Source organism: Musca domestica, unplaced genomic scaffold (assembly GCF_030504385.1).
Source record: "Musca domestica strain aabys unplaced genomic scaffold, Musca_domestica.polishedcontigs.V.1.1 16, whole genome shotgun sequence".
NCBI lineage: Eukaryota > Metazoa > Arthropoda > Insecta > Diptera > Muscidae > Musca > Musca domestica.
In genome coordinates, this window is record NW_026712219.1 from 14,739,876 (window position 1) to 14,766,125 (window position 26,250).

General features: G+C 37.0%; 1 protein-coding gene across 10 annotated transcripts; it reads left to right on the forward strand.

The window, feature by feature from the left end:
* Nucleotides 1–30: 30 nt before the first annotated feature.
* On the forward strand, nt 31–26,250 carry LOC101891790 (uncharacterized). Of its 10 annotated transcripts, none has more exons than XM_059120155.1 (11): nt 31–50; nt 1,376–3,739; nt 11,649–11,784; nt 11,857–12,098; nt 12,197–12,351; nt 12,425–12,592; nt 12,674–12,900; nt 12,992–13,380; nt 13,444–13,544; nt 13,615–17,552; nt 22,620–26,250. In XM_059120155.1, the coding sequence occupies exons 2-11, from the start codon at nt 3,587–3,589 to the stop codon at nt 23,990–23,992; spliced, it is 6,882 nt and encodes a 2,293-aa protein (XP_058976138.1). In that variant the 5' UTR covers nt 31–50; nt 1,376–3,586; the 3' UTR covers nt 23,993–26,250. The 10 variants fall into 10 exon arrangements, with proteins under 10 accessions (XP_058976138.1, XP_058976134.1, XP_005176815.1 ...); XM_059120151.1 differs by lacking the exon at nt 31–50 and adding an exon at nt 61–364; XM_005176758.4 differs by lacking the exon at nt 31–50 and adding an exon at nt 61–267.

Below are 26,250 nucleotides of genomic sequence, written 5' to 3' on the forward strand. Positions count from 1 at the left end.
TTTTGTTGACTCCGAAAAAATATTTTTGTTTGTCATCACCGATTTGCTGGGTACGTTCGTGTTTCTTCGTACTCCGCCGCCATTACAAAACGTGTCCCTAAAAACTCGCGTGTCGTTGCACAATTAAATAAAGAATTTCTACGCAAAATTTATAGAAATTACAAAGAAATCTACAGAAAATGAGGCACGAAGAGGCCAATTCATTAAATTTCATATGAAATGATGGAATAACAAGTGTTTTAAATGTAAAAAATCCATGTGAAAAAAGTATGAAAATCATGGCATTTGAGAAGAATCGATTTTTTCGTTGAAATTTTTTTCTATCGCTCGTCTTTTTTGTGTCGTAGATGGTGGTGGTGGTGTGGTAAACGAAAAAAGACCATCGTTTGTTGTGCGGTGTTGTGTAGCTTGTTCTCTTTTTTTTCTTCTGAGCAACTGAATAAAGGGTGAGCGAGCAAGAGAGATAGCAATATATGTCGAATATGGTCTGTTGGTTGAGCGAAGGTACGAAAGGAAAATGCGCGCGCAAATGTATGTGTATGTGTTTTCGGAATGAGTGTTCGGAGTCGAAAATGTGAGACAAACCTATGCAATGGGTACGGGTAACCGGTTAACCACATCCGTTGTAAATATATCGTTGTCCTTTTCTAGTTTGTGGCATTTGTTTCTCTCTTCATTCTTTTTTCGTTTTCAGTTCGTTTTCAGCTTTAATAAAACCACGCTATCTCCAAACATTTTTTCTCACGAATTATTTTTGGTTTATTAATTATTTTTTGGATATCAAAAGCGGTAAATAATTGTGCAAAAAAGTGGATAATACTTTTCCGCATATAATTCAATAGCTTTTGGGTGAAAATAATGAAAATCTAAGCTGTATCGGTGGCTTGAAAAAACGAGATTTTGCATTGTGTTGTCCATGCAAAAAAGAAAAAACGAGCCGAGAAAAAAGTCGTGTCATTTCGCCGCTATAAATGTTTGTGTATGAAGTGAAATTCGCCGCTTGGTTTCTGTCTTGTCGCTGTCGCTGCCACAGAAGTTTTTGTTTACTTAAGCAGAGCGCGGGGCAATGTGAAGAACAGAAACATATTCGTCCGTCCGGTATAAATAAAAAATTGATTTAATTAAAGAAAAGTTTAGAGTGTCGATGGAAAATTGTAAATAAATAATAGGATTGAAAATGAATTTAATTTAAAAAGAAAATAATGGTATTTTTGTGATTGTTTATTGTGCGCGCCATTTCGACTCCTCTCATGAGTCAATGGTCATTTTAATGCTCTCCCGCCGCTCACTCTCCCTTACGAAGTGCATTTTAAAACACCACCACATTTTCAGCAGTTAATAAATGTGCATTTTTTTCTTCTTTCCATTTTGACAGATAACAAACATAGCGTGGCTGTCACCAAAATACAACATAGAATAGAATAAACAGAGAAATAATATAAAAAGAATTATTGAATTTGCTTAAAAAGAATTGGAATAAAAGGGCAAAAAAAGTATAAGAAGCAAAAAATAAATAAAAAGCCCAAGAATACCAAGAGAAATATATAAAATAAATAAGACTCGCGTTGTGAAAACAAAAGAATTCTAGTTTACAATATCAATTACAAACAGAAAACAGAAACAAAGTAAAAGAAAAAAGAACACACGTAAACCAACCAACAACAAGAACGACAACAACATTACAAGACAAACAACACAAAACGACGGCACGGTATCATGTTTTGCATAAAAAATGCCGTTTAATGTTTCTGTTGTCGACGCTTACGTTGCTGTCGTCGTCAACGTTGCTGCCGGAGAGCTGTTGCTGCCACTAAATGTTGCTGCGCCGTCATTCTTTAAATGAAATATGAAATGTATACAAATGTTAACGATCGCCACTCCACTCAACATTGTTGTAATTATGCAAATTTATTTAGGTTTTTCGATTTCAATTTGAAAAATGTCGTCGTCATATAGCCCGCACGATTTGTTATTGTTGCTTTCATTGCAAAAAAATCGTAGTAGTTGTCATATAAATCATCAACAGCAGCGCCAGCAGCAGCATAAATTGTTAACGACGAACCACAACAACACCAACAACAAGAACGTGTTAAATAAACAAAATAACAACTGCAACAACAACAACTGTAACCAAAAACAACAACAGCAGCAACAACAAATAGAACAACAGCAATTATTGTTGTTCTTCATTGTGGTACCATTGCTGATCTCTACTAGAAAAGAAACAGCATTGTCAGCAACTAAAACAGCAGCAGCAACAACAAATATAAAAACAACAGAAATTCCCCAAAACAAAAGATATACTAAAACAAAAAATATAACAACAACAATAACATCGTCATCGAGTGTTGAGGAAAGAGACATTGAACCGGCATTTGGAGTGATACATTCGTCATCCGCAAGCAAAGCAAAAACAACAACATCAACAGCTACGACGAACAATAACAAAAGGTTGGTAACAGGAACCGCCACAACACAACCAACAACAACAACGACGACGACGCCAACAAAGACGGCGAAGACGTTTAAAACAAACTCAACGACAACAACAAACACAAACACAAGAAGAGAGGATATCAGCAGCAAGATCTTCTCTCGATTACCTGGCTACTACGAGCAGCCGCAACATCAGCAGGATAATAGTACTTTGCAAACGTATTACATTGTTTGCAAGGAATTGGAAATTCCAAAATCCTCATCCACTAGTAGTAGTATTAATAGTAATACTATACAAAAACTACAACAACAAAAACAAGAATTTGGAATTGTAGTTTTCATCTACTATCTTTTAAGAAAGGTTCTACTTCATCGACAAGCACGAGGAGTAACCACAGCAACAACAGCAGTATCGTTGTTATTGGACTACACAGACTGCTGGTCCCCTTCAAGAACATCCCCATTGGCGGCAAGAGATCCTCATTTGTGTAATTTAAATCACACACTTCTGCCAAGCAGCAGTGCTGCTTTAAAATCTGAATTAACCCATACATCTTATCATCCACACAAGTCAAGTGCATCATCGGTGGCGTCAAGATATCCCTTATCATCGTCATCGCTTGGCAGAAAAAGCTCCTCCAAGCTATTTTACAGTCCCCTCCAACAGGATATACACTCGTTTCATTTAAATTATCCCCAGCTGCATTATTTTCAAACCAATCATCATCTAAGCAGATTAACCCGATAAATCTAAAGAAAAGGCAGTTTGAAATATTTGGATTGTTAGAAATTTTTTGTAAACAACAACAAAGCCAGACTCCTCGAGCGACTCCTTTTCTTGCCTCCACATAATCATCAGCATTAGTTAGCAGCACCTTCCTAAGACACCAGCAACAACTACCTAATACTTCAACAAGGAAATAGAATAAAATTCAAATTTTGTTGTTTTTGATTTTTTTTATAAAACTCGAAAACTTTAAAACTAATAAACAACACAAAGCCAAATTTAGTTTGTAACAATCAAAAGAAAAAGAAAAAAACGCAAAAAGGAAAACAAAAAGGTCTAAACAAGGAAGAAGTTTGTCGTCTAAAAAAGCAACACATCCATCAATCAATCGTCTATCTCATCAAGCATCAGACAAACATCATCATGTCGAAATTATCATTTAGGGCTCGTGCCCTCGATCCATCCAAACAAATGCCCATTTATTTGGCCGAGGAGCTACCGGATTTGCCAGAATATTCAGCTATAAATCGAGCGGTACCACAAATGCCAAGTGGCATGGAAAAAGAGGAAGAGTCGGTGAGTTTTTTTAAACAAACATTTATAAAATTGCAGGAAATCTGATTTGAATGGAACAAGTATCACAAAATGTAAACATGAGTTATCAATTTGAGCTAAAGTGTTTATTGTCCAAATTATGGAACTCTAGAGTTTGTTTACAACGCTCTAGAGTTTGTGTAAAACGCTCGGGTTAGAAACGGTTTTACCGAGCGTGTTTTTTTTAATAATATAGGTATCGTTTGCAAGCTTATGAAAATACCTTTCCCACTATATTTTTTAACTGTTTCGGAGCACATAATAGGTCCCTCCATAAGCTTTGAAGAACTGGTTCTAGTTCGGTTTTTGTAAGATTCTCTTAGGTAGTATAAATTTTTCCAGAATAAGTTATGCTCTCACCTGGCTTACCTAAAGGAACTTTATGCCCTCAAATTGCCACAGAAACTATCCTCTGAGCTTAAGGCTTGAGACATACACCACTAGCTGCCTTACACGAAGCTACATGTTTTCTTTAACCTAGGCAAGATCTTAGAGTTAACATTAAAATAAAATTTTGGTAGAATAGAAGAGCTTATTTCCTTTCATAAATGACCAATAACACATTAGGTGAAGAAACCTCTAATCAAATAAGTGATAAGATAATATTCCGAACACCCTGGGTCTGATAACAAAAGAGATATAACAGCCAATCTTGGTTGTGCTTAAAGGTATTAGGTCACTAGAACAAAGTACCTAAATGGTTTAAAGTTGCCAGGTCAATGTTTTGTGGCCTCAATCAAAGGGTCTGTAAAAGTAATGAAACGAAAATTGACACAGAGCTTCTCCTGCTCTGTGACCAGAAATAATACCGATCGTACTAGTTACAAAGTTAATACCTCGTTAATACCCTAGATACATTATAGCCCGTTTTTAACAGTTTGGCAGTCTGATTGATTGGCAGAAAGCAATTCATCAGGCGTTTACTTCACAGCCATACTGGAGTCGACTGCTGTTTCACTTGTTTTGTGTTCATCCTAGGACAAATTAGTAGTGATAGGAAAAATATACATCAATTGAGGAAGGAAGAAACAAGGGATGAAAAGATCTGGTAAAAAGAAAGTTTAGCAAACCATGGATGATGATGGGATCTATATCTGAGGAGAACATTAGTGTTTCTGTTACCCAACTACCAAACGGCCAATGTCTCCTATTTAAGAGCATTGGAAACCTGCATAGTAGACATTGAATCGGCTTTAAATCTTCTCGTCCTCACATGGTCTACAGTAGTCAGGACCACTGGTATCCTATCTTGAGATCAGATATTTTATACTGCAGTGACCGTGGCAAAATGCCCACTGCGATTCTTAGATTGATGGGAGCTGGTACTTCTTTCGCAGATTGCCGGCCATATGACAGTCTACCGTATATGCAGCTATAATGTCTTTTAGAGAAACGTTGCCAAAGACGCCTGAATTAGTGCTTTAACTCATCTTGGATTACAGGTCGTCCTGAAATAGGCTGGCGTAAATCGCCGAATCAATAAAATATTGGGACTCACTTGCCCCACATGTAAACATAACCATGACCACGACTCACTTAACCTTAGTGCTTGAAAATATTCCCAAAGATCCAAGTGCTGGAAATTTGGATCACATTCAGGAAATACTAATGGCAGCTGGGACGTGGTACTCGGCATAGTGCCTGATTTTGAAAGGAAAATTAAAATTGACAAGACTATACATTACCTTTAATCTAGGTTAGGTTCCACATCAGAGAAGAAATTCAGATCGTAATGGCATTAGCCTAAGTTTTCCCTTGAGAGGAATTGGGTTGTGGCACAACAAGTGTTCTTCTCTAGGGATTCGGCAACCCCGCTCATTTATGTGAACCTTGTTATAGTGATAAAATCTACCACGATTTCGGTTCTGATTGAGGGAGATAGGGCGACCTTATGCTTTTCAGGAAAGTGTAGGGCCGATTTCCTTTGAGATTGTGCACTTCAGCCCATGTTATTAGACCTTCCAGGAATACAAAACGAACGACGTGATAATGGAATTAGTAACCAATTTTTTATGGAATTCTTGCTGTAAAAAGGCCCTTCCTTGTTCGTTCCATGATTATTACAGTCATACATATTTTACAGTCATACAGGGGGGATAGTGGGGACCTTATGCTTTCCAGGAAAGTGTAGAGCCGATTTCTTTTTCCTAATAATCCATAAATCAGTTTATTTTGAGGTTCCTTTAAAACACGTATGTAAGACTGGAGTGGATTTCTAAAAAAAACAAGAGTTTATAATGTTTAACTTAGATGGCTGGTTTTCCGATGGTAATTAAGAAAAATTAACATTTTTCATTCAATATTATTATTAATTACTATTATAACTATTATTATTATTATTATTATTATTATTATTATTATTATTATTATTATTATTATTATTATTATTATTATTATTATTATTATTATTATTATTATTATTATTATTATTATTATTATTATTATTATTATTATTATTATTATTATTATTATTATTATTATTATTATTATTATTATTATTACTATTATTACTATTATTACAGTTATTATTATTTTTATAATAATTATTATTATTATTATTATTATTTTTATAATTATTATTATTATTATTATTATTATTATTATTATTATAATAATTATTATTATTATTATTATTATTATTATATTATCATCATGTTGGGATTAATATCGCCATTCCTTAAAAAACTATGGATGGGTGTCTCCATAGTCATCCGACGAAAATACTTATTCACGATTTCTTATCACCAATACAGCATGAAATCAATTTACCTCAAAAATTTCAAATAAATGGAAATTATCGTTGGAATTTTTATAATTTCTGTTTCCGCAGTAACTTACTTGGTATATTAACTAAGGGTCAAAGATGACCGATGGCTGTAATCTTTTACCTGTTATTCTTGGAAGGAGAATTTGTGCTATTGTTGGATTTAGAAAAAGTATTGTTTTCAATACAATTAACACATTAAATTTCTACCTATTACACATCTTCCTCATGCTAAAGAAACGTAATTCCTCAATTGTAAAATCGTAACAAAGGATCAGCGTTGGTGATCCTTGACACATTGTGAAATAATTTAACTATGGAATATTGCTGTACATTTCTTAGCGGATTATTTGTTACATACACACATATGTAGGTACCTATCGCTAAAAGAGTAATTAGGAAACGAATACCTAAAGCAGAATATTTTTATTGCATTGTTATTTAGAAAGAGAGACGACAATTATGTCTGTTTTAAACATGATATATTTGTTTTGCTTACATTATAAGTATCTGACTTTAAGTTCCTTGCCGTACTTGCTCCAGCTTTGTTACTTTTTTGGATCCACCTAAGTGATGTCAGGAGTGTCGGGAATTGAATTGTTTCCAAGACAATCTTTAGGACTTATTCAATAGGAAGACTTTGTAGAAGCAAGAACGATATTTAGACAGATATTCGATAGAATCGCTTGGGCATACCACACCTGATCACAGATGTAAACGAAATTTGTTTTGTAATCAGATAGGATTTACTTTTAGAAATCCGCAAAATCTCTCTTTACACGACCAATAATGAAACCGTCACACGCTGCCCGAATGTTGCTCTGCTGTATTTTGGCCCATTCCTGGCGAAGCGCTTGCTTGAGGTGATTGACACTTTGGTATATTTTAGTGCCAACCTTGCTTTCCAAAACACTCCAGACACAATAGTCCAACGGTTTGGTATCAGGCGATTTTGGCGCCCTTGGGCGCTTCAAATGAAACGAGGAACCTCATTTTGTAACAATTCTTGGGTGGCGCGTGCTGAGTCCTGTTGGAATGTCCAAGGTGTGCGGCCAAAATGTTTGCGTGCCCAGGGCTTTAACATACCCTCTACAATATTTTCTCATCGGAGAAAACAAAATTCGGCAGTTCATCACTTTCATCCAAGCGAAGCAACTCTTTAGCTCTTTTGAGTCTATTTTCCTTCTGTTGCTTTTTTTCTGGAAAATTCTCACCAAAATGCTTTTGTACGCTTGTAAACAATATAATGAGCTGTCACTGGAATTTTTTTAGCAGCTGTCGGTCGAGTGGTTTAGAAGTGACAGCAGTCTGAAGTTGGTTGCAGTTTTTTCATCTCACCCTGTATATCGGTCAACGTTTAGGTATAGTTTACACATAATGGTAATTTTTTGTTTTTTTTTTAAGTTTTTGCACGAATTTCCAACTAAATTAACTGTAATCTGACATTTTGGATTTCACTTGGTAGGTTTAATCCTCACAAATAATGATTGATGTAGGCGTACTTTTTTTGGTATATCTAACGATATCTATCGATATTTTGGAATTTTCTGCTCCAATTTCTGCTATATAATTTAGCATTTAGGGCTTTTCTCGCAAAACAATATTCAAATTAAACTTCGTTTTTATTTATTTTATTTTTTTTTATTTTGGTCTATTAAACGTTGTGATATCAAGTGTTTGGAAGGTAGCCAGTCTAGATAAACCTTCTAACATTTATCAGCAATCAAGAAAAATGTTAAATACTAGTAATGATTTAGTAACGTTTAAATTCTAATCATATCTATAAATGGGGGCGTATACTTTTTTAATTCACTTAAAATTCTATTAGTTATTATTTATTTCTTTGCTTGTGTTTTGTAAATATTATCAGTAATTAATTTGTCGCTTGAGATGCTACGAGATAATGTTCGAAGAAGAAGAAATGCTAGCTTAAGTATAATAATGCGTACTAATTTGAATAAATTAATAGGTATTTGATATTATTGTTATCAATTATTCACAGAAATTGACAAGAAAGAAAATAATTTTCTGGAATTAAAGAAATAAGGAATACCAATAAATAAACCAAATATAAACTTATGTGGGTCAACAAATGTTTGCTAAAACATCTGCAAAACTGCATGAAAAAAAGAAGATAGAAAAAACGAACGACAAAAGCACGATCGATGAACTCGTTCCACCTTTTCTCTTTAATTAATTCTTAAAATATTCAATAGAATCTAAAGTGGGCTACATTTTCATGTTGAATTAATTTGAATATCATTTTGTGTTTTAGAAACACGTTTGTATTTAAATCGCATTCAAATAAAATAACTACTATATACCTATATGAAATATTGTGAAGCCAGGGGATTTTAATTAACTACTGACATTAATTAGAAATTAGTTTTTAGAATTACATATTTTTAAAGTACATATTTTCTTTGGAAAACAAAACTTTGTCAAGCCAAAAGAAACAAAGTTTCCTGGTTGTCACAGTCTATAATTAGGTCAAATTGTTTAACATATTTTTTATAGCCACAGAGTAAGGGAATTGCTTGTGGTTCCATGTGTTTTGATTAACACTTAATGTTTTTTATTTATATTCAATTAACACAGTTACCTAGCCCATAGGGCCATGGACGGTTCCAAAAACTTCTATACCTGAATATATTATTTAAAATGTGTATTAAATTGTAATTCTATTTGCTGCACTATTAACATGGTATTATTAGATATACCCAGTGGTAAAAGTTGGACGAATTTTATCATTTAATTTCTAATTCCTAAATCTACCTATACTTCGATTCATAAGCATATAATGAGGTGCTGAAAATTTAGGAGTAACCTGATTATACTGTGTTCATATTTATATATAACAAATAAAAAAATTGTTAGTTCGGCCAGGCCGAACCACCATTTGGAACGAATTTGGCAATTTTCAAACAAAATAAAATCCCTTAAAAATTCTTTTGAAATCTTAAAAATACTGAATGTTCTATTCGACGACGTGGACCTGCATAGGCAACATTAGTCATAAGCCATTACAATATTCAAATGCGAAATTTGAAAACAAAATCGGTGAATAATGTCGATAAAATTATCAAAATAACGAATATCGTGAGGTACCGTTATATGGGAGTTATACGAAGACGTGGACCTGCACAGACAATTTTCTGTCTTAGGCTGTAATATTCATTACGAACTTCAAATACCAAATTTGAATCAATTCCGGGGAACAATGTCGCTAAAATCAATAAAGTACCGAAAAAATGTAAGTTATGTTATATGGGGGCTATACGAAAACGTGAACCTGCATAAACAATTTTCTGTCTTTGGCTGTAGTATCCATTACGAACTTCAAATACCAAATTTGAGACAATTCCATTGAATAATGTCGCTAAAATAATCAAAAGACCGAAAATAGGGAGGTATCATTATGGGGGGCTATACCAAAACGTGGACCTACATGGCCCATTTTCAATACCAAAAATAATGCAGACATAATATACATTTGAGTAAAATTTTATCAACCTACTTCCTTTCGTTCGCAAGCTAGAGTGATTTCCACAGACGGATAGAAATCGATATAGAATTTTATGCTGATCAGGAATATACAAATTTTGTGGGGTTTAAAATGTGTATTTCGAGGTGTTACAAACGGAATGACAAACTTAATATACCCTCCATACTATGGTGGAGAGCATAAAACCTGAGTTCATACTGTATATTTGTCATTCCTGTTGTAACATATCGAAATATTCTTCGGTGACCTAACGATCAGTGTAAACTTTTATGGAGATTTAGCCATATCCGGCTATCTGTTGAAAACAAGATAAAGCTCACACTGGAGCTTTGAAAATCCGCACAGGTATTGATATTATACCTAGGAAATAGACTATAATGCTCCGCGTTTTTTTCGGTGCCTCTTTACACCCCAATACGATGTAAATTTTTTTTTTTGGTTTCTCAGTGGGTCGTTAAACTTCTTGCAAAACATTGTCAATGTATGTCCTCTTTTTGGAATCTCCCCCATATAAATGTATCCCCCGATTTTTGAAAATTTGAACGTCTTGACCACAGTTTCTAACCAAATTGGCCGTTTTTTGACATTTCGGAAGTGGGTAGCTTAATTTCTCACAAAAATATACAATGTAGGTCCTTATTTTGGGTAGCCTGTCCTCAATTAACGCTAGCTCCATATTTTCGTTATTCTGCACAATTTGGCCCCACTTTTCAATCTAATCGGCTGTAATTTGACATTTGGTTTCTCAGTGTGTAAATCCTCGAAAATTAAATTCAATGCACTTTTTGGCTTAGCCACAATATAAGGGTACCTAGAGATAGAGCTTTTAAAAATCTGCACCTGTATTGATATTACATCAAGGATGTTTGGTTTAGAAAATGGAATATATATTGGTCCCCTGCTGATTATCAGTATTTTTATACCCTCCACCTTGAAAAGGATTTTTCGACGTATTTGTCTGAAAATTGGTGTCGATACCCACCGATAATTAGGTATTTGGATAATCCTAGTCACATGTAACTACGAAATTGTTTAAAATTTAGTATTTTAGGAGATTTGGTAGGTGACAACAATACTTGAATGGTTCCCATTTTCCCATTTTCGTATGAATAAATGCTTCAATTTTGTCTTCCAATGCGTCAATTGTGAAGCGGGCTCGTCTGTATAGACATGAGCTTTAACATACCCCTCCAAAAAATAGTCTAAAAGCGATTAAATCGCAAGATCTAGGGGGGAAAATGAAAATGTTTTGATTTGCTGAATATTACACTGAGCTGTTTAAACCAGTGTTACCATAATGATAATTGCAAAAAAATAAGCCTTAAACACAATACCAATGCAATGGCGGATTTGGACTGAATTCGACTACAATTTCAAACACTTCCTGACTGACAGGCAGGAGTTTTTCGGTGAAAAGTAAACATCGAGCTTTTTGGAAACAAATTATTGTTGAATGGATTAAATCTTTTAAACAATATGTGTTCAATTTTTCAATCTTTCAATTTGCATCCGATGTGAAAAAACGAAACCACTTTAATCCTTTTCTTTAATATTTGTTTGCCATTTAAAATAAATGAACTTGATTTATTAATATTTACTTTATCTCTATCTACTTTTCACAGGAACATCATTTACAACGAGCAATATGTACAGGTCTAATTATTCCGACTCCGGAAGTCTATACCACCGAACAAGATTTCTATGATAAAAATTATCCACCCAATTACCGTATGCCCCGGCAATTGATTCACATGCAACGTAAGTGTCCACAAAAAATATCTCTCAATTTTCAATAATAACTTTTCACCTTTTTTGTCTTTTTTTATTTAGCACTTGGTTTGGAGCAAGATGTACCCGAATACGATATGGATAGTGAAGATGAAGTGTGGGTTACGCAACAACGAAAACGCTTAGATTTAACGCCATTCAAATTTGAACAAATGATGGATCGTCTTGAGAAAAGTTCAGGCCAGACAGTGGTTACATTGAATGAGGCAAAAGCGCTGCTCAAACAGGACGATGAGGTCAGCATAGCCGTCTACGACTACTGGCTGAATAAACGCCTGAAAATGGTAAAGAATTTAATAGGCACCAAAATATGCCCCATTATTAGCATTCTTTTCTACTTATTGTTCTTTACATTTCTATATTCAAATCCTCACAAATACAGCAACATCCGTTGATTCTCTCCGTCAAGACAGAGAATCGGCCGGGGGCCTCATCAAATAATCCGTACTTAGCATTTCGCCGGCGCACTGAAAAAATGCAAACGCGAAAGAATCGTAAGAATGATGAGACTTCCTATGAGAAGATGCTCAAGTTAAGGCAAGTACCAGGACATACGGGGAGGATACAAACATAAGCAAATCAAAATAACAAAAACCTTTTTAATTTTTAGGCGTGATCTGCAACGGGCAACCACGGTTTTGGAGATGGTGAAGAGGCGTGAGAAAACCAAGCGTGAACATGTGCATTTGTCCATAGAAATCTTTGAGAAACGTGTACAACTCAAAGACTTCAATGGAGCTTTACTGTCAGAGCTCAGTGCTACCATCAAGAATTCAAGGTTACTATTGAGGGTTCCTGGCATTTTTATTAGAAAGTCTTTTAAACCTTTCGTTTTTTGTTTGTTTCTGTTGTATTACAGACCTGCCTTTGCCCCATTGTATGCTAATCAATACTCGCATCATTCATCATCTTCGGGAGCCACACCGACGGCTGTGGTACCCAGTGTTAGTTCATCGGCAGCCGGTTTGAACAATGTCATGGGTTCTACGGGCATGATGACACCGGGTCAAACGGGCAGTGTAACAGCTGGAGGTCATATGTATTCATCAGCACCGCAGTACCTGAACTCAGCGAATGTAGCTATGGGTAAATAATGAATCAGTTTTTGCTTCGAAAGAACTTTGCTCAATAAAATGTGTTTTTTTTTTGTATGTTTTCCGGAACTTGTTCCCTGCAGATGCATTAAATGCTGGCAGTCGCAAAGAGAAACGTCAGTATAAGAAGCGTAAACATAAAATACCACGTGATAAACAACAACTGAATCACCAGCAACAGCAGCAGCAACAACAGTATTTAGCCACGATGGGTGTAATGCCAACATCGGGTACCGCAGGAGCTGCATTGGGTGTTGGAGGAGTGGCTGGTATTCCGGGCGGAACATCAAGTTTGCCGCATCACCTGCCGCATCATATGCATCATCACCTGCATCGTCAAAGTTCATCGCCTGCGCCAAATGAGTCGAACATCGAAACCGAGGAGGAAGATTTAGCGCACAAAATCGGTTCGGAAAGTGAAGAAGAGGCTCCGTTTGCATTTAGAAGAAGACAAGGCTGCGATTATTTGAGGGTGAGTAGAAAGAGATTTTCAAACTCTTCACCAAGCATTAATGTTGAACATTTCCACTTGCAGTCAAGAGCCCATACCGGCAATTGGCCTTGGGAGCCTAAGGAGGAGTATGGTTTCGGTGACACTAAATATCGCTATACCCTAGCCTCCATTAAACATCCAAGGTAAGAAAGAATTGGTTTTGAAAAACAAAGAGCTTTGGTTTTGAATTCTCCCAATTTTTTGCATTTCTAGACCTCGTTGTATTGGCTTTGCAAGACGTCGCATGGGTCGTGGTGGTCGCATTCTCTTGGATCGTGTAGGATCGAATTTGGACGATTTTTGGTCTCAGCTTGACTACACAATATTGGAGAGTAAAACATCCGATACCAATAGCATTGTCGGCGATACAACAACAACGACGACGATAAAAACTAATAAAAAAGATTCTTCTGCAAAACCCGCCTCACCACCAACTGTTGTTGATTTAGTGCCCCCAGCGGCGTCAGCGTTTGGAGCACCAACATCAGCCGCAGCATCTACTACTAATGTAAATAATGCAAATACACCCGCCACTATAATTAAGCAAGAAATCGTGGATACCAACATATATAATAAGCATCTCGATAATACCAAGACATCATCCGTCATTAATGGTCTGGAGGATGATGCTAATGGCAATGACGATGATTTGGAAGTTGGTCTCAATGGCTATTGTGAATATGAATATTCCGATGACGATGACGAACTGGAAGACGAACATGGTTTACACATACAAAGGGATAGGCTATATCACTCATGTATCTCAATGGCACGATTCAGACGACGACGAAGAAGACAGCAGGAGCAACAAGAACAACGGCAGCAAAGTGAACAGAATTCGAAACGGCGTAAATTAAATAATGCCCATTTGCAGCAAAAGAACATGGAAGCGGCACAACGACGTTTGTTGTACAAATTGTCTCAATCACTGATGATGGATAATGGCACGGGTAGTGTCAATGGACGTGTAAATAATTTAGTTAACTCATCGACCAACAACACAACAGCAGACCCCATTAAACATGAGAAGGTAAATGGCCTAAATAAAACAGATGATGAAATGGGATCTACGACGACAACGTGGACCAATCATCGTTGTGCGTCGACTGCTGCCACTAACACCACCGTCCTGGAAAAACTACACACATCCCCCACCAACAATACCAGCATCAGCTCATCATCATTGTCATCGTTTTCATCGTCTTTGCCAGCCATCAACAACAACAGCAACAACAATTCATCGTCGCTAGTTATTGGCATTATCAACAACAACAATAGTAGTAACAATGTTAATATGAACATTAGTAATGGTAGTAGAAGTAATAATTGTAGTAGTATAAGTGACAAAACGAATGTGATAAAAAGAGAGATCATCATACAGGATGCAGATTCGGAAAATGCATCAACGTCCTCGTGTAATCCTGGTGATTTGCTGATGACATCGAGAGCCATTAAACAGGAAATGATGGATTCGTCAGCGCCCTCATTAGCCTCGGCCGATGATTCCAATGAGCCGTTGAGTAGTATACAAAAGCTTGGCACAGCGTCGTCAGCAGCCGCTGATATTGTTGAAGACGAAGAAAATCTCAATTTGGCACAGCTAAGTAATTTGATAAAGATCAAGAAGGAGGAGGAGGAAGATGTAATGTTTGAGTACTCAAATGATCGGGCGGCGGAGATGTTTGGAAGAAATGGTGGTCGAGTAGCAGGTGTTAGTGGCCAGCAACAACTGGCTTCGGAAAGTGAAGACGACGAAGTTTCATGCTATAATCAAATGGCTGATGTTATACGTCAACGTGATCTGAGGAGAAGCAGAAGGCCATTGAGACCCAATAGCAGTGGGGAACCATTGAAGGGTGTAAATGTATTGATCGAAGAAGTGGCGGCAGCAAACAACGAACAAAAGCAAGAACAGCCAGACGATGAGCTAACAATGTTGGGTGGACTGTCTCCCACTTCGTCGCAACGTTTGGATATTTGCAATGAACTATTGTCGGAAATACGACGTGATTGGTTGCATTTCAGGCCCAAAACACCCACAGAAACCGAAAAGGAAGACTTTTGGTCTTTAGATATGGAGTATAAGCTATCATCGCCACTGGTCGATTGGTCACAGCAAACACCAATAGCCATAGAAATGGTTCGAGAATCACTAAGTCCCATAAAAGACGTTAAGATGGCCAGTAAGTTGTTGAAAAAGGAATCCACTCTTTGGAAGGATGACGAAGAGTGTAACAGCGCAGCATTTATAACACCCGCTTTTAAATACGAAGACTTGGAGGCTGATACTCAACTTTTACAGAGTTCATTTATGTCCGATATTACCCGGGGCAGTAGTAAAAGTCCCGAGGCGGCCAATAACAGTGCTTGTCTGGATTTGAATTTCAGTGGCGACTCCTTGAACGACATAAATCTTCTCGGCGATGGCGATGATGCTGACATGTTGGATAATATACTGCAGGAAGTTCAAATCGATGATATTAAGACATTGGCCACCAATTTCTGGAATGGTATTTTGGATGGTGAAAATGTTGACACCGAGGTGGATGGTGACGTTGAAGCGGCAGCCGGTTTGCTGGATGGCATCGATGATGCCACAAAGAAATGTGACAAAAGTGGAGTTGGGGAAAGCAAGAAAGCAAATACACGAGGCAAAGGTGGAAAGAAAGCCTGTGCAGCTCTTACACCCGTGGGCAGTTCTTCATTCAATTGTTTGCCATTGGAAAAGGCTTTGGTTAAGGATGAGACATTCTTCAAGCAAGAAGAAGAACTGAAAAAGGAGCCATGTGATGAAGATGAGGCGACAGCGGTGCAAGATAAAGAGGTAGCTGTTAAATCTGAAGCCATGGATGTGACTGAAGCAAAGGTTGGTTTGGCGGTGGAAGGTGGCCAGGCAGTGATACCGAATAACATGATTGTTAGTATAACGCCACAACAACAGCAACAAATAGTGGCAGCACCAGCCCTGGTGATGGCATCTTCAGCGGCGGAGACTTCTGGTTGTGCAAATTTGAATGTCCAACAAGAAGTTGTGCAGCCTGCAGATCCAATTGTTATTGCCCAGCCAATGGTCCAACAACATCATCAGTCCGGCCAACAACAACAGCAGCAGCCACATCCACAACCACATTTAATTACCCATTCAACACCGCTGCAGGTAATTGGAAATACCATCACTCTTAATCCTGGTGATACAATTGCAACCACTCACAATCAGTTGCAGGCCACCAGTACTAATCCCGCCGCCACTAGCCAAATACAACAACATCAACAGCAGCCACAGCCGCAACAGTCAGCATCGCCGCAGGCCCAGCAGCAACATCAGCTGACGACAATACAAGTGTTGCAACAGCCACAAGGCACAACTCAACAGATACGCAATGTAACCGTCCAACAGTTACATCAGCTGCAATTACAACAACAGCAGCAGCGTAAATTACAATTGCAACAACAGCAGCAGCAGCAGAAGTTGTTAATGCAGCAACGGGCTGGCGAACTTGTGAATGCAGCAACAAATAATGCGGCTAGCGGCGGTGCATCTGTGATAGCTCAGTATATTCCCAATACTACCAGTAATTCCAATACCACAACGACAACGATAATGCGTCAACCCACGCTAACGCCCATCGGGGCCGCCACAGTAACCCATAACAATAGTACTGGTCAAATGATCTACACAACCACATCGGCTGGTGATGTTATTGGCACTGCGACCGGCTCACAGAAAATCTATTTGCAGAAGGCTCCCGTTTCGTTGGGTTCGTCGACCACGACGCAAGGTGTCAACATCATCAACACTAGCAGTGGACAACAATTGACAGTACAGAATATAGCTGGTGTACAGCATATAAATGCCACTGGCAATGGTTCCAATGCAACGGCTGGTCCCTTAATTGTTACCACATCAGCGAGAAATGCCGTCCAACAATTGACCCAACAGCAAATGGTGGGTCAACCGACCCAACAAATCGTGTGGCGTCAACTGGGTTCGACAAATGTAACAACAACACCGGCTGGCATGTTGGCTGGCGCCACAACGGCTGTGACAAATGCCGATGGCACGGTGACGGCAACAATGGAATCGGGCAATAAAATTGTCTGGACAAATCGACCGGCTCAAAAGCGACTGCTAAATGGTCCAGAGAGTACAGGTAAGTGAGAGAGAGCGAGAGGAGATTTTTTATTTTGTTAGATTTCATGGCGCTCTAAAGATAGATATGAATATATATACAGGGTGAGATAAAAAACTGCAACAAAGTCAAACGCCATAATGTTTACATTTTTTTATTTAAATTTTATTGAAAGAAAGCAAAAATATCGGAAATAGCATCACATTTTAGAATAACTTTAGATTTGTTCATATTGGTCACCTTTGGTACGAATTATGGCCTTCAAATAGCCAATGAAACCGTCACACGCTGCCCGAATGTTGCTCTACGGTATTTTGACCCATTCCCGGCGAAGCGCTTGCTAGAGGTGATCGACACTTTGGAATTTTTTTAGTGCAAACCTTGCTTTCCAAAATACTACAGACACAATAGTCCAACGGGATTGGTATCTGGAGATTTTGGTGGACATTGTGCGCTGGAAATGAAGCGAGGAACCTCATTTTCTAATCACTCTTGGGTGGCGCGTGCTGAGTGCGATGGTGCTGAGTTCTGTTGGAATGTCCAAGATCTGCGGCTAAAATGTTTGCGTGCCCAAGTCTTTAATACACTTTCCAGCCACCATATTTTCGCGATTATATTCGACATTAATTCTGATGCCACGGTCGATTAATACGAGCGCCGTGCTACCATCGGCTGTTATGGCGGTCAACACCATCACCAAGGCTGGAGCTTGAGTTCTGGTGGCCAACTAAAGATGCACATTTTCAGCTGACCTCTTTGGCAAGTAAGCACGATCATTTTGTTTGTTTACAAACTGCTGGACAACTAATGTTTTCTCATCGGAGAAAACCAAATTCGGCAGTTCACCACTTTCGGCCAAGCGAAGCAACTCTTTAGCTCTTTTGAGTCTTTTTTTCTTTCTGTTGCGGTGTAAATTCTTGCACTTTTCGGAATTTCAATGGCTTTGCCCCGTGCTAATTTTTCCATATTTGCCGAATGGAATAATGCGATATGTTCAGCTCACGAGCCATTTTTCGGCCACTGCGACGCGGGTTTGGATCAAATCGCTTCTTTACTTTTCGAACCATTTCTGCTGATGTTGCTGTTTTCTTCCGTCCACTTCCTTGACTACCAGCTACCAGTATCACGGTAACGAGCGATGTTACGAGACACAAAATATTTATTTACATTCAAATGCTGGAGTTCTCTAATGAAAGCCACCTGTGATTTACCAGCCAAATATAAAGATGCGCTTGAATTCCATCACGAATAACTTTTTTTCTTTTCTCACCAAAATGCTTGTAAAAATGTAATGAGCTGTCACTGGAATAATTTTAACAGCTGTCGGACGAGTGGCTTAGAAATGACAGCAGTCTAAGTTGGTTGCAATTTTTTCATCTCACCCTGTAATCTGGGGTGGAGACATTTTTGTAAGAAAGATGTGTAATGTTATTGATAGACAGAGAAGGAATGCTCTAAAAAGATGTCTAGAGTTGCTCCGACGCCAGAGACATTTAACCTTTTTATACCACCTTAAAATGGAGACCATACTAAATTCGTAGACCCCATAGAATACAAATACTGAAGATCTGAGTAAAACGCTATGCCGTATATTGGAATGGCGATAAGCTCAAACAATTTAGGACAGATGTTTGAAATTTTGGACACACAGTGATGTTATATTCAGCGGAACTTTTAAGATCTTGGTCCCAAATTTACAACCAAATCATTTGTAATTTGACATTTCCGTTTCGCAGTGGGTATTTTAACTCCTCGCTAAACATTTTCAATTTTCCACTTTTAACCCAACTTAAAAATGTAATAACTCAGAGACTATTTCAGCAACGTTTTTATGTTTGCGGACAATTTTGTAATGACTTTAACCAATCTTTAATTGAATATGAGTTTTCAAGATATCAGCATGCACTATAAGTGAATGACGCTCTTTAAGAAAAAATACTACATTTCTACATTCGAGAACTGAGCGGTTGTTGTTCTCTTGTTTGTGAATTGCTTCAGTGCTTGGTAGATAGCTTATCAAACATAATACAATATAATCTCATCAAAAATATAGATTGTAGAAAATCTAGTTTTCAAATTTCTATTTGAAATAAAAAAGTTGACAATAACATTGTGACTAATATATTTCCGATGCCTACATATTATATTGGTTGGCAGATTTCTTTTTAATCTTTGCAAAAATACGTTCAAAATTATACGTTATTTTTAATTTGATAACAACAACAGCCAGCAATATACTAATTCATTTTACAAACAATGATTGTTGTGTCTAACACTGAACCGATAAAAACTATGACGCATAACATGAGCATTCAATTATTATTGTTATTATTATTATAATCAACAGCTGCGGAGTAGAGCGCAAGGGATTTCATCAGAATTTTATAGTACACTGAACTTTTCATTTTCAGTTTTTGGTTTTTCAATGCATCATTTTTTGTTTTTATTTTGTAAATGGGACGTGCATATATATCCAAATGTGTATAAATATAAATATCATATAACTGGAAAAAACAATTAAAGGAAACGACGCAAATTATCAAAAACTGATAATCTGAATTGTTCTCAAATTTATTTAATCACACAAAAGAATTCATCATTTAAATTGAACATCGAATACTTTTTGGAGAGGATTAAATCTTCTTTGTTTGGAAAGTGGGACCAAAATTGGAGCCATTGATTGGTGTAAATGTATTGGTTGAAGAAGTGGCGGCAACGAACAAAAGCAAGAGCAGGGGCTTACTATGAGGAACATATGGTTACATTGGGGCTATAACACAAAGTGGCTCGAAATATCCAAAATATCAAATTACAGCTGATTTAGTAGGAATTTGGGCGGTCAAAATACTGAAAATCCGGAAATATCGTTATATGGGGGCTATAAAAAAATTAGAACCTACATTGAATATATTTTGAAAGTAGTGAATTTGCCCAGAAAGAAACCGAAATGACAAATAGTCAATAGTCAAAATACCCCAAATCAAGAGTTACAAGAGGTGAGGGGCTCTGGTCATTTCAGATTGTATACCTAACTCTCGTGGTGAATACATGCCCAAGTTGTAAACTAATATATATGTATTCATTTTCTGCTCCTCGAGACTCTCTTGGCTAGAATATTTAACTTTAGATATATACAGGGTGAGATAAAAAATTGCAACAAAATCAAACGCAATATTTTGGGCCCATTCCCGACGAAGCGCTTACTTGAGGTGAGTGATCGACACTTTGGTATTTTTTAGTGCCAACCTTGCTTTTCAAAATACTCCAGACACAATAGTCCAACGGATTAGTATCCGGAGATTTTGGTGGTCATTGTGCGCTGGAAATGAAGCAAGGAAGTTCATTTTTTAACCATTCGCGCGTGCTGATTGCGATGGTGCTGAGTCCTGCTGGAATGTCCAAGGCCAAAATGTTTGCGTGTCCAAGGCTTTGATACAGCTCTAGAATATTTTCGCGATAATTTTTGGCATTTATTCTGATGCCACGTTCGATTAATAAGAGCGGAGAGCGACCACCGGCTCTTATGGCGGCCCACACCATCACCATGGCCGGCGCTTGAGTTCTGGTGACCAACCGAAGGTGCACATTTTCAGTTGACCTCTTTGGCAAGTAAACACGATCATTTTGTTTGTTTACAAACTGCTGGACAACGAATGTTTTCTCATCGGAGAAACCCGAATTCGGCAGTTAACCACTTTCGGCCAAGCGAAGCAACTCTTTAGCTCTTTTGAGTCTATTTTCTTTCCGTTACGGTGTAAGTTCTTGCACTTTTTGGAATTTCAATGGCTTTATCCCGAGCTAATTTTTCAATATTTGCGAATGGAATATAGCGTTATGTTCAGCTCACGAACCATTTTTCGGCCACTGCGACGCGGGTTTCGATCACGTCGCTTTTTTATTTTTCGAACTATTTCTGCTGATGTTGCTGTTTTCTTCCATTCACTTCCCTGACGTCGGGCTACGCTATCAGTATCACGGTAACGAGCGATAATACGCGACACAAAAGTTTTATTCACATTTAAATGCTGGAGTGCTCTAACGATAGCCACTTGTGGTTTTCCTGCCAAATATAAAGATATCACACTATCGCGCTTAAATTCCATCACGAATAATTTTTTTTCTGGAAAATTCTCACCAAAATGCTTTTGTACGCTTATAAACAATATAATGACCTGTCACTGGAATAATTTTAACAGCTGGCGGAAGAGTGGCTTAGAAATGACAGTTTTTTCATCTCACCCTGTACTGAGATATAAAAAAATTAAGAAAATGCGAAAATAATATCAGATTTTGACCTTTGGTAGAGTAGTTACTAGAAGGAGTGGTAACTTGACAGATGATGCTCATGTCGCATTTTTAGTTTTTTACACGTTTTGACTTCATACACCTCGTCAAAAGTGATTACCTGTAAGGGGTTTAGAGCTGTTAATGAGTGCGACGAGGATATGTTCCTTCGTCGCCATTGTCGCTACAAGAATTGAACAACAAGAGCATAAAATATAAGTTTTTTTCTTATAAAGATTGGTAGAAATCTGATCAAATGTGTTTTCGAATCGTTTCAGAGAAAAATATATTATTTATGTTGTGCATATTGCTTTGGCAAAAATAACATAAGCTTGGAGGGAAATATCAACGAATTATTCATACCCACGTGCGGCTATTTAAGTTTGTGGTTAATTATTAATATTGCAAAGGTTTTCATTTTTATGAGTTACTTATTATCGCTTTTATTACTCCTAATACTTTTGTGTAGTTTGTGATTAGAGTTTTGAGAGCCTTAGGTAATGGTTCTTTCTGGCTCGAGCTTTATTTCAGATGGCTGTTTAGAAAATAGACCTAGACACGGTACACCATTCGGTGGAGAGGTACTTTTGAACGACTACGACTAACATCGTACTTTCAGTTTGGTACGACATTAATCTCTTTTGGAAAGTTAAAAAAATAAGTTTATGCACCAAAATATCCTTGTTTATAATTTTACTATGAAAAAATACATTCAGAACTGATCTGTTCCTACTTCCTTTCCTATTTTTGCACATATTTGTTCTAATCCATTGTTCTTTTTTCTTCCATAATCTTTTTCTTTAGATATCAACAAGGTGTTATTGAATCGCAAGCTCTCACAACGAAAAATAATAACCCAAGCCCACCAACAGATTCTTCAACAACAGCAGCAACAGCAACACTTGCAACAGCAGCAGCAACAACAACAGCAGCAAGCGCAAGATGATGACTTAACGACGACATTGAATGCATTGAGTGGCCAGGAAACAACCACAACCACTGGTGTTACATATACCACACAACAGCAGCAGCAGCAGCAACAACAACAAATACAAAAAGTTACTACTAGCGGTGGTGGCAGCGGCGGCGGTAAAGTTATCAAAATGCCATCATCATTCCCCCTACTGGTATCCGAGGTTAATTTGCAGCAACAACAAAAACACAATACAGCTGCTGCCATTGCGGCAAATCACAACTACAGCCTACAACCCACAGCAGCCATTATAACTTCTCAGGCTTCACAGCAGGGCAGCGGTGGGGGTAATAAGATATATCTAACCGCAAGTTCTAGCGGTGGAGCAGCTACAAACTACACCATAACCAATGCCAGTGAATTGCAGTCGGCTGCCCAGAAATTGCAGGCGGCTGGCAATTCAAATGTAAAGCTGCAGCATTTGTTGTCGCAGCAGTTGTTGTATCAACAGGGTAAACTGAAAAGAGAACGAATTTTGAATATCATTGGTGCGGCAACATCGGTGGACGGCAGTGGCGGCGGCGGCGGCAATGCTTCTGCTGGCACTATCACCGCCACCTCTGGCAGCAGTGGTGGCGTTTCGGTTACGGGTGATAATAACAAGCGTGTCTTGTACACCAGTCTGGTGAATGTTAAGCAACTGCAAAAGAATAATACGGGACAAATGCAGGTTCAAATTAATCCTCAAGGTATGGCTCATGCTGTGCTGCGAAATCGTATTGGGAACAATCAAATCTTTGCCAATATGCGAACGGTGCCAGTGGCAACCGTGGTGGCGTCGGCGCCCGGCAACAATCACAGTAACAATGTAACGGCGAGCAATGCTGGGGGTGGCGTCGGCGGTGGTACCACAGTTCAGGTTGTATCATCAAATCAGCAAACATCAACGGGAAATCTTAACTCCAACACATCCAATAGTCTCAACAATTCCGATCAGCAACAGCAACTGAGTGATATGAATGCCACCGGCAGTGGCTTGACGATAATAAACTCAACGGCCGATTTGAAGTCCATAACTGTTGCTGCTTCTGCAGCCGGAGGCTCGGCTGGTGGTGGCGGCGGTGGGGGTGGTTTGATTGAGAATACCAACAACAGCAGTCCTGTGACGGCAAACAGCAACAATTCATCTTCGAATGGTGGCGGTGGCAGTACCGGCAACAGCAATGTCACAACAACAAATAACACCACGACAATCAATAGGTGAGACGAGGCAAGATAACTACCATTTAGGGTCTTACAAAAAATGAATGATTTCTTCTGCAACATCATCAGTGTAAATATGAAACAAATGGCCGAGAAATTGTTATTGAATGCCAAAAGCCAGCAGAGATGGCGATGTCGTCGGCGCAGCAACAGCATCAGCAACAGCTTTGTTGCCTAACAAACAGCAAAGCAACAGCATTAAGAATTGCAAAACGCCCATCGCCCTCTACTCCCTTCTCTTCTACTCGTCTCTAATCTATGATGCATCGATCGTCTTCTACGACTACGACTACCTACCCAACCACTATCTACCACTAAACTAACGTGACTGCTGTTGCTACTGTTTTGATTACTTTTTGACAATAACAAAGATTTATTTTATTCGTTTTTCTTAATTTCTCAAATACACAAGAACAATAAAAATCACAACAACAACAAACAAGAACAACAAATACCATTCCACTTAACAGCATATTGATAATAATAGAAAACAAAAGAGAACACAACACTCATAACAATTAAACACACAGTAACAAATAGAAGATGAAGGAGGCTGCCAAAAAAAAAAAAAAAAAACGAATGTTTATAGAGGAACACCGACGAAGTGATAAAGGAAGAGCAAACTTACAATGGAAGTTTAGAGCCTCGAAAAGGCTTAGCGAACGTTGGATTAGTTAGTTCAAAGAGAAAACATTTAAGTTTAAAATTGATTTCATGAATTCCATGAGAAAAGGAGGAAAATGTTCTTTGGGACTAAATCAATCCCAGTTAGCCGTGAAATGTGGAAGACAAGCAGGCTAAACTGATGCTCTGACTGCTTCTAAGCCTCTATAAACAATATACATATAAACTCTCACAAACACACACACACACCCATAAACACAAACAGCAAATTCAGGCCATACACTAAAAAACAAACAAAATTCAATTTATATTCGAAAAAGAGTTCTTATGAGACAAAATTTGTGTTAGCCTAGAAATGTATGTATAAACAGCAACCACAACTCAACAGTAAAGCAACAACAAACCTTTTTTTAGTATATATTAAAAGAAAATTAAATTTTTTGTAATTTTTAATTTTTATCATTTAATGTTAAAATGAAAACCAACCAACTCCTCCCCCCCACAACAAGATGAAACAAATTATATAATTATATAAATAATAATAAAAAGCCACTACAAGGAAAGAAGAAGAAAACTTACATTTATGCTTAAATTAAAAAAAATGTATAGAAACTAAAAATAAAAACACATAATAATAATGATAAAAAAAAACTTATAATAATAATAATCAATGTATGAAGTAAAAACAAATCAACCATAATTAAACTTAATTAAAGAAGGAAAGAAAAGAAAACATAAAACCAATTATAAACGAAAAAAAAAAACGCTCTCCCCCTTTTTAAATATTAAAAAAAAAAACAAACAAAAACATATAAAAAAAGAAAAAAATTACATAAAATTACTATATTTTTTTCTTCTTTAGAAAATTATTAGAAATACGCTGAAATAATTTATATACCACAACAACAACAACATAATAATGTTACAAAATATTATTACATTTAAAGATCTTATTTTCAAGATCTTGGTTTATTATTTTTATTCAATAACTATTATTTTTTTAATTTTTGAAAAACAAAACAAAAAATAAAACAAATTTTGTTAATTTAACAACAAAATTATTACCCAAAACTAATGTTTCTTCTTGGCTTTTTTTTTCTCCAAAACAAGAAAAACTCATTATTTTGTTTTCTTTGATTTTTAATTTCAAACCAGGAGAGAATTTCTTACATTTTCGTAATCCAATTCCATAAAACAAAATTTAAGCAGCTTGTCTTTCTTTTGACAGTAAATACTAATACTACCCTGAGGAACCCAATAGCAGCAACAGCTAGCTTGCCCCCAATCCAATACCAACACCTCAGAACCACCAGCTGTTTTAGTTTTTCAAACGTTTTCTCTTCTTCTTCATTAATTACATAAAAATTGTTTAAAAACTGAAGAAAAAATATCTCAAAAACACTATATATAAAAAAACAAACCAGAAGAAATAAATAATATACTTTTTTTATATATATATAAAATAAAACATCTTATGATTATGTTGTAAATAGTTAGCTTTAATATTAATTCTAAACAAAAAACCCATTAAGTTTAATTAAAAACGCAAAGAAACAATTAAAAAAACAAACAGATAAAATTAAATGTGTATTAAAATAATAAAACAACAAATGATACAAAAAACAAACAAAACAA

What these genes read in the sequence shown, in the direction of transcription:
- LOC101891790 (XM_059120155.1), top strand. Translation starts at nt 3,587, where the DNA reads ATGTCGAAATTATCATTTAGGGCTCGTGCCCTCGATCCATCCAAACAA. An exon ending in TGGAAAAAGAGGAAGAGTCG is followed by an intron (nt 3,740 to 11,648) that starts GTGAGTTTTTTT and finishes TACTTTTCACAG; the next exon opens with GAACATCATTTACAACGAGC. An exon ending in GCAATTGATTCACATGCAAC is followed by an intron (nt 11,785 to 11,856) that starts GTAAGTGTCCAC and finishes TTTTTTATTTAG; the next exon opens with CACTTGGTTTGGAGCAAGAT.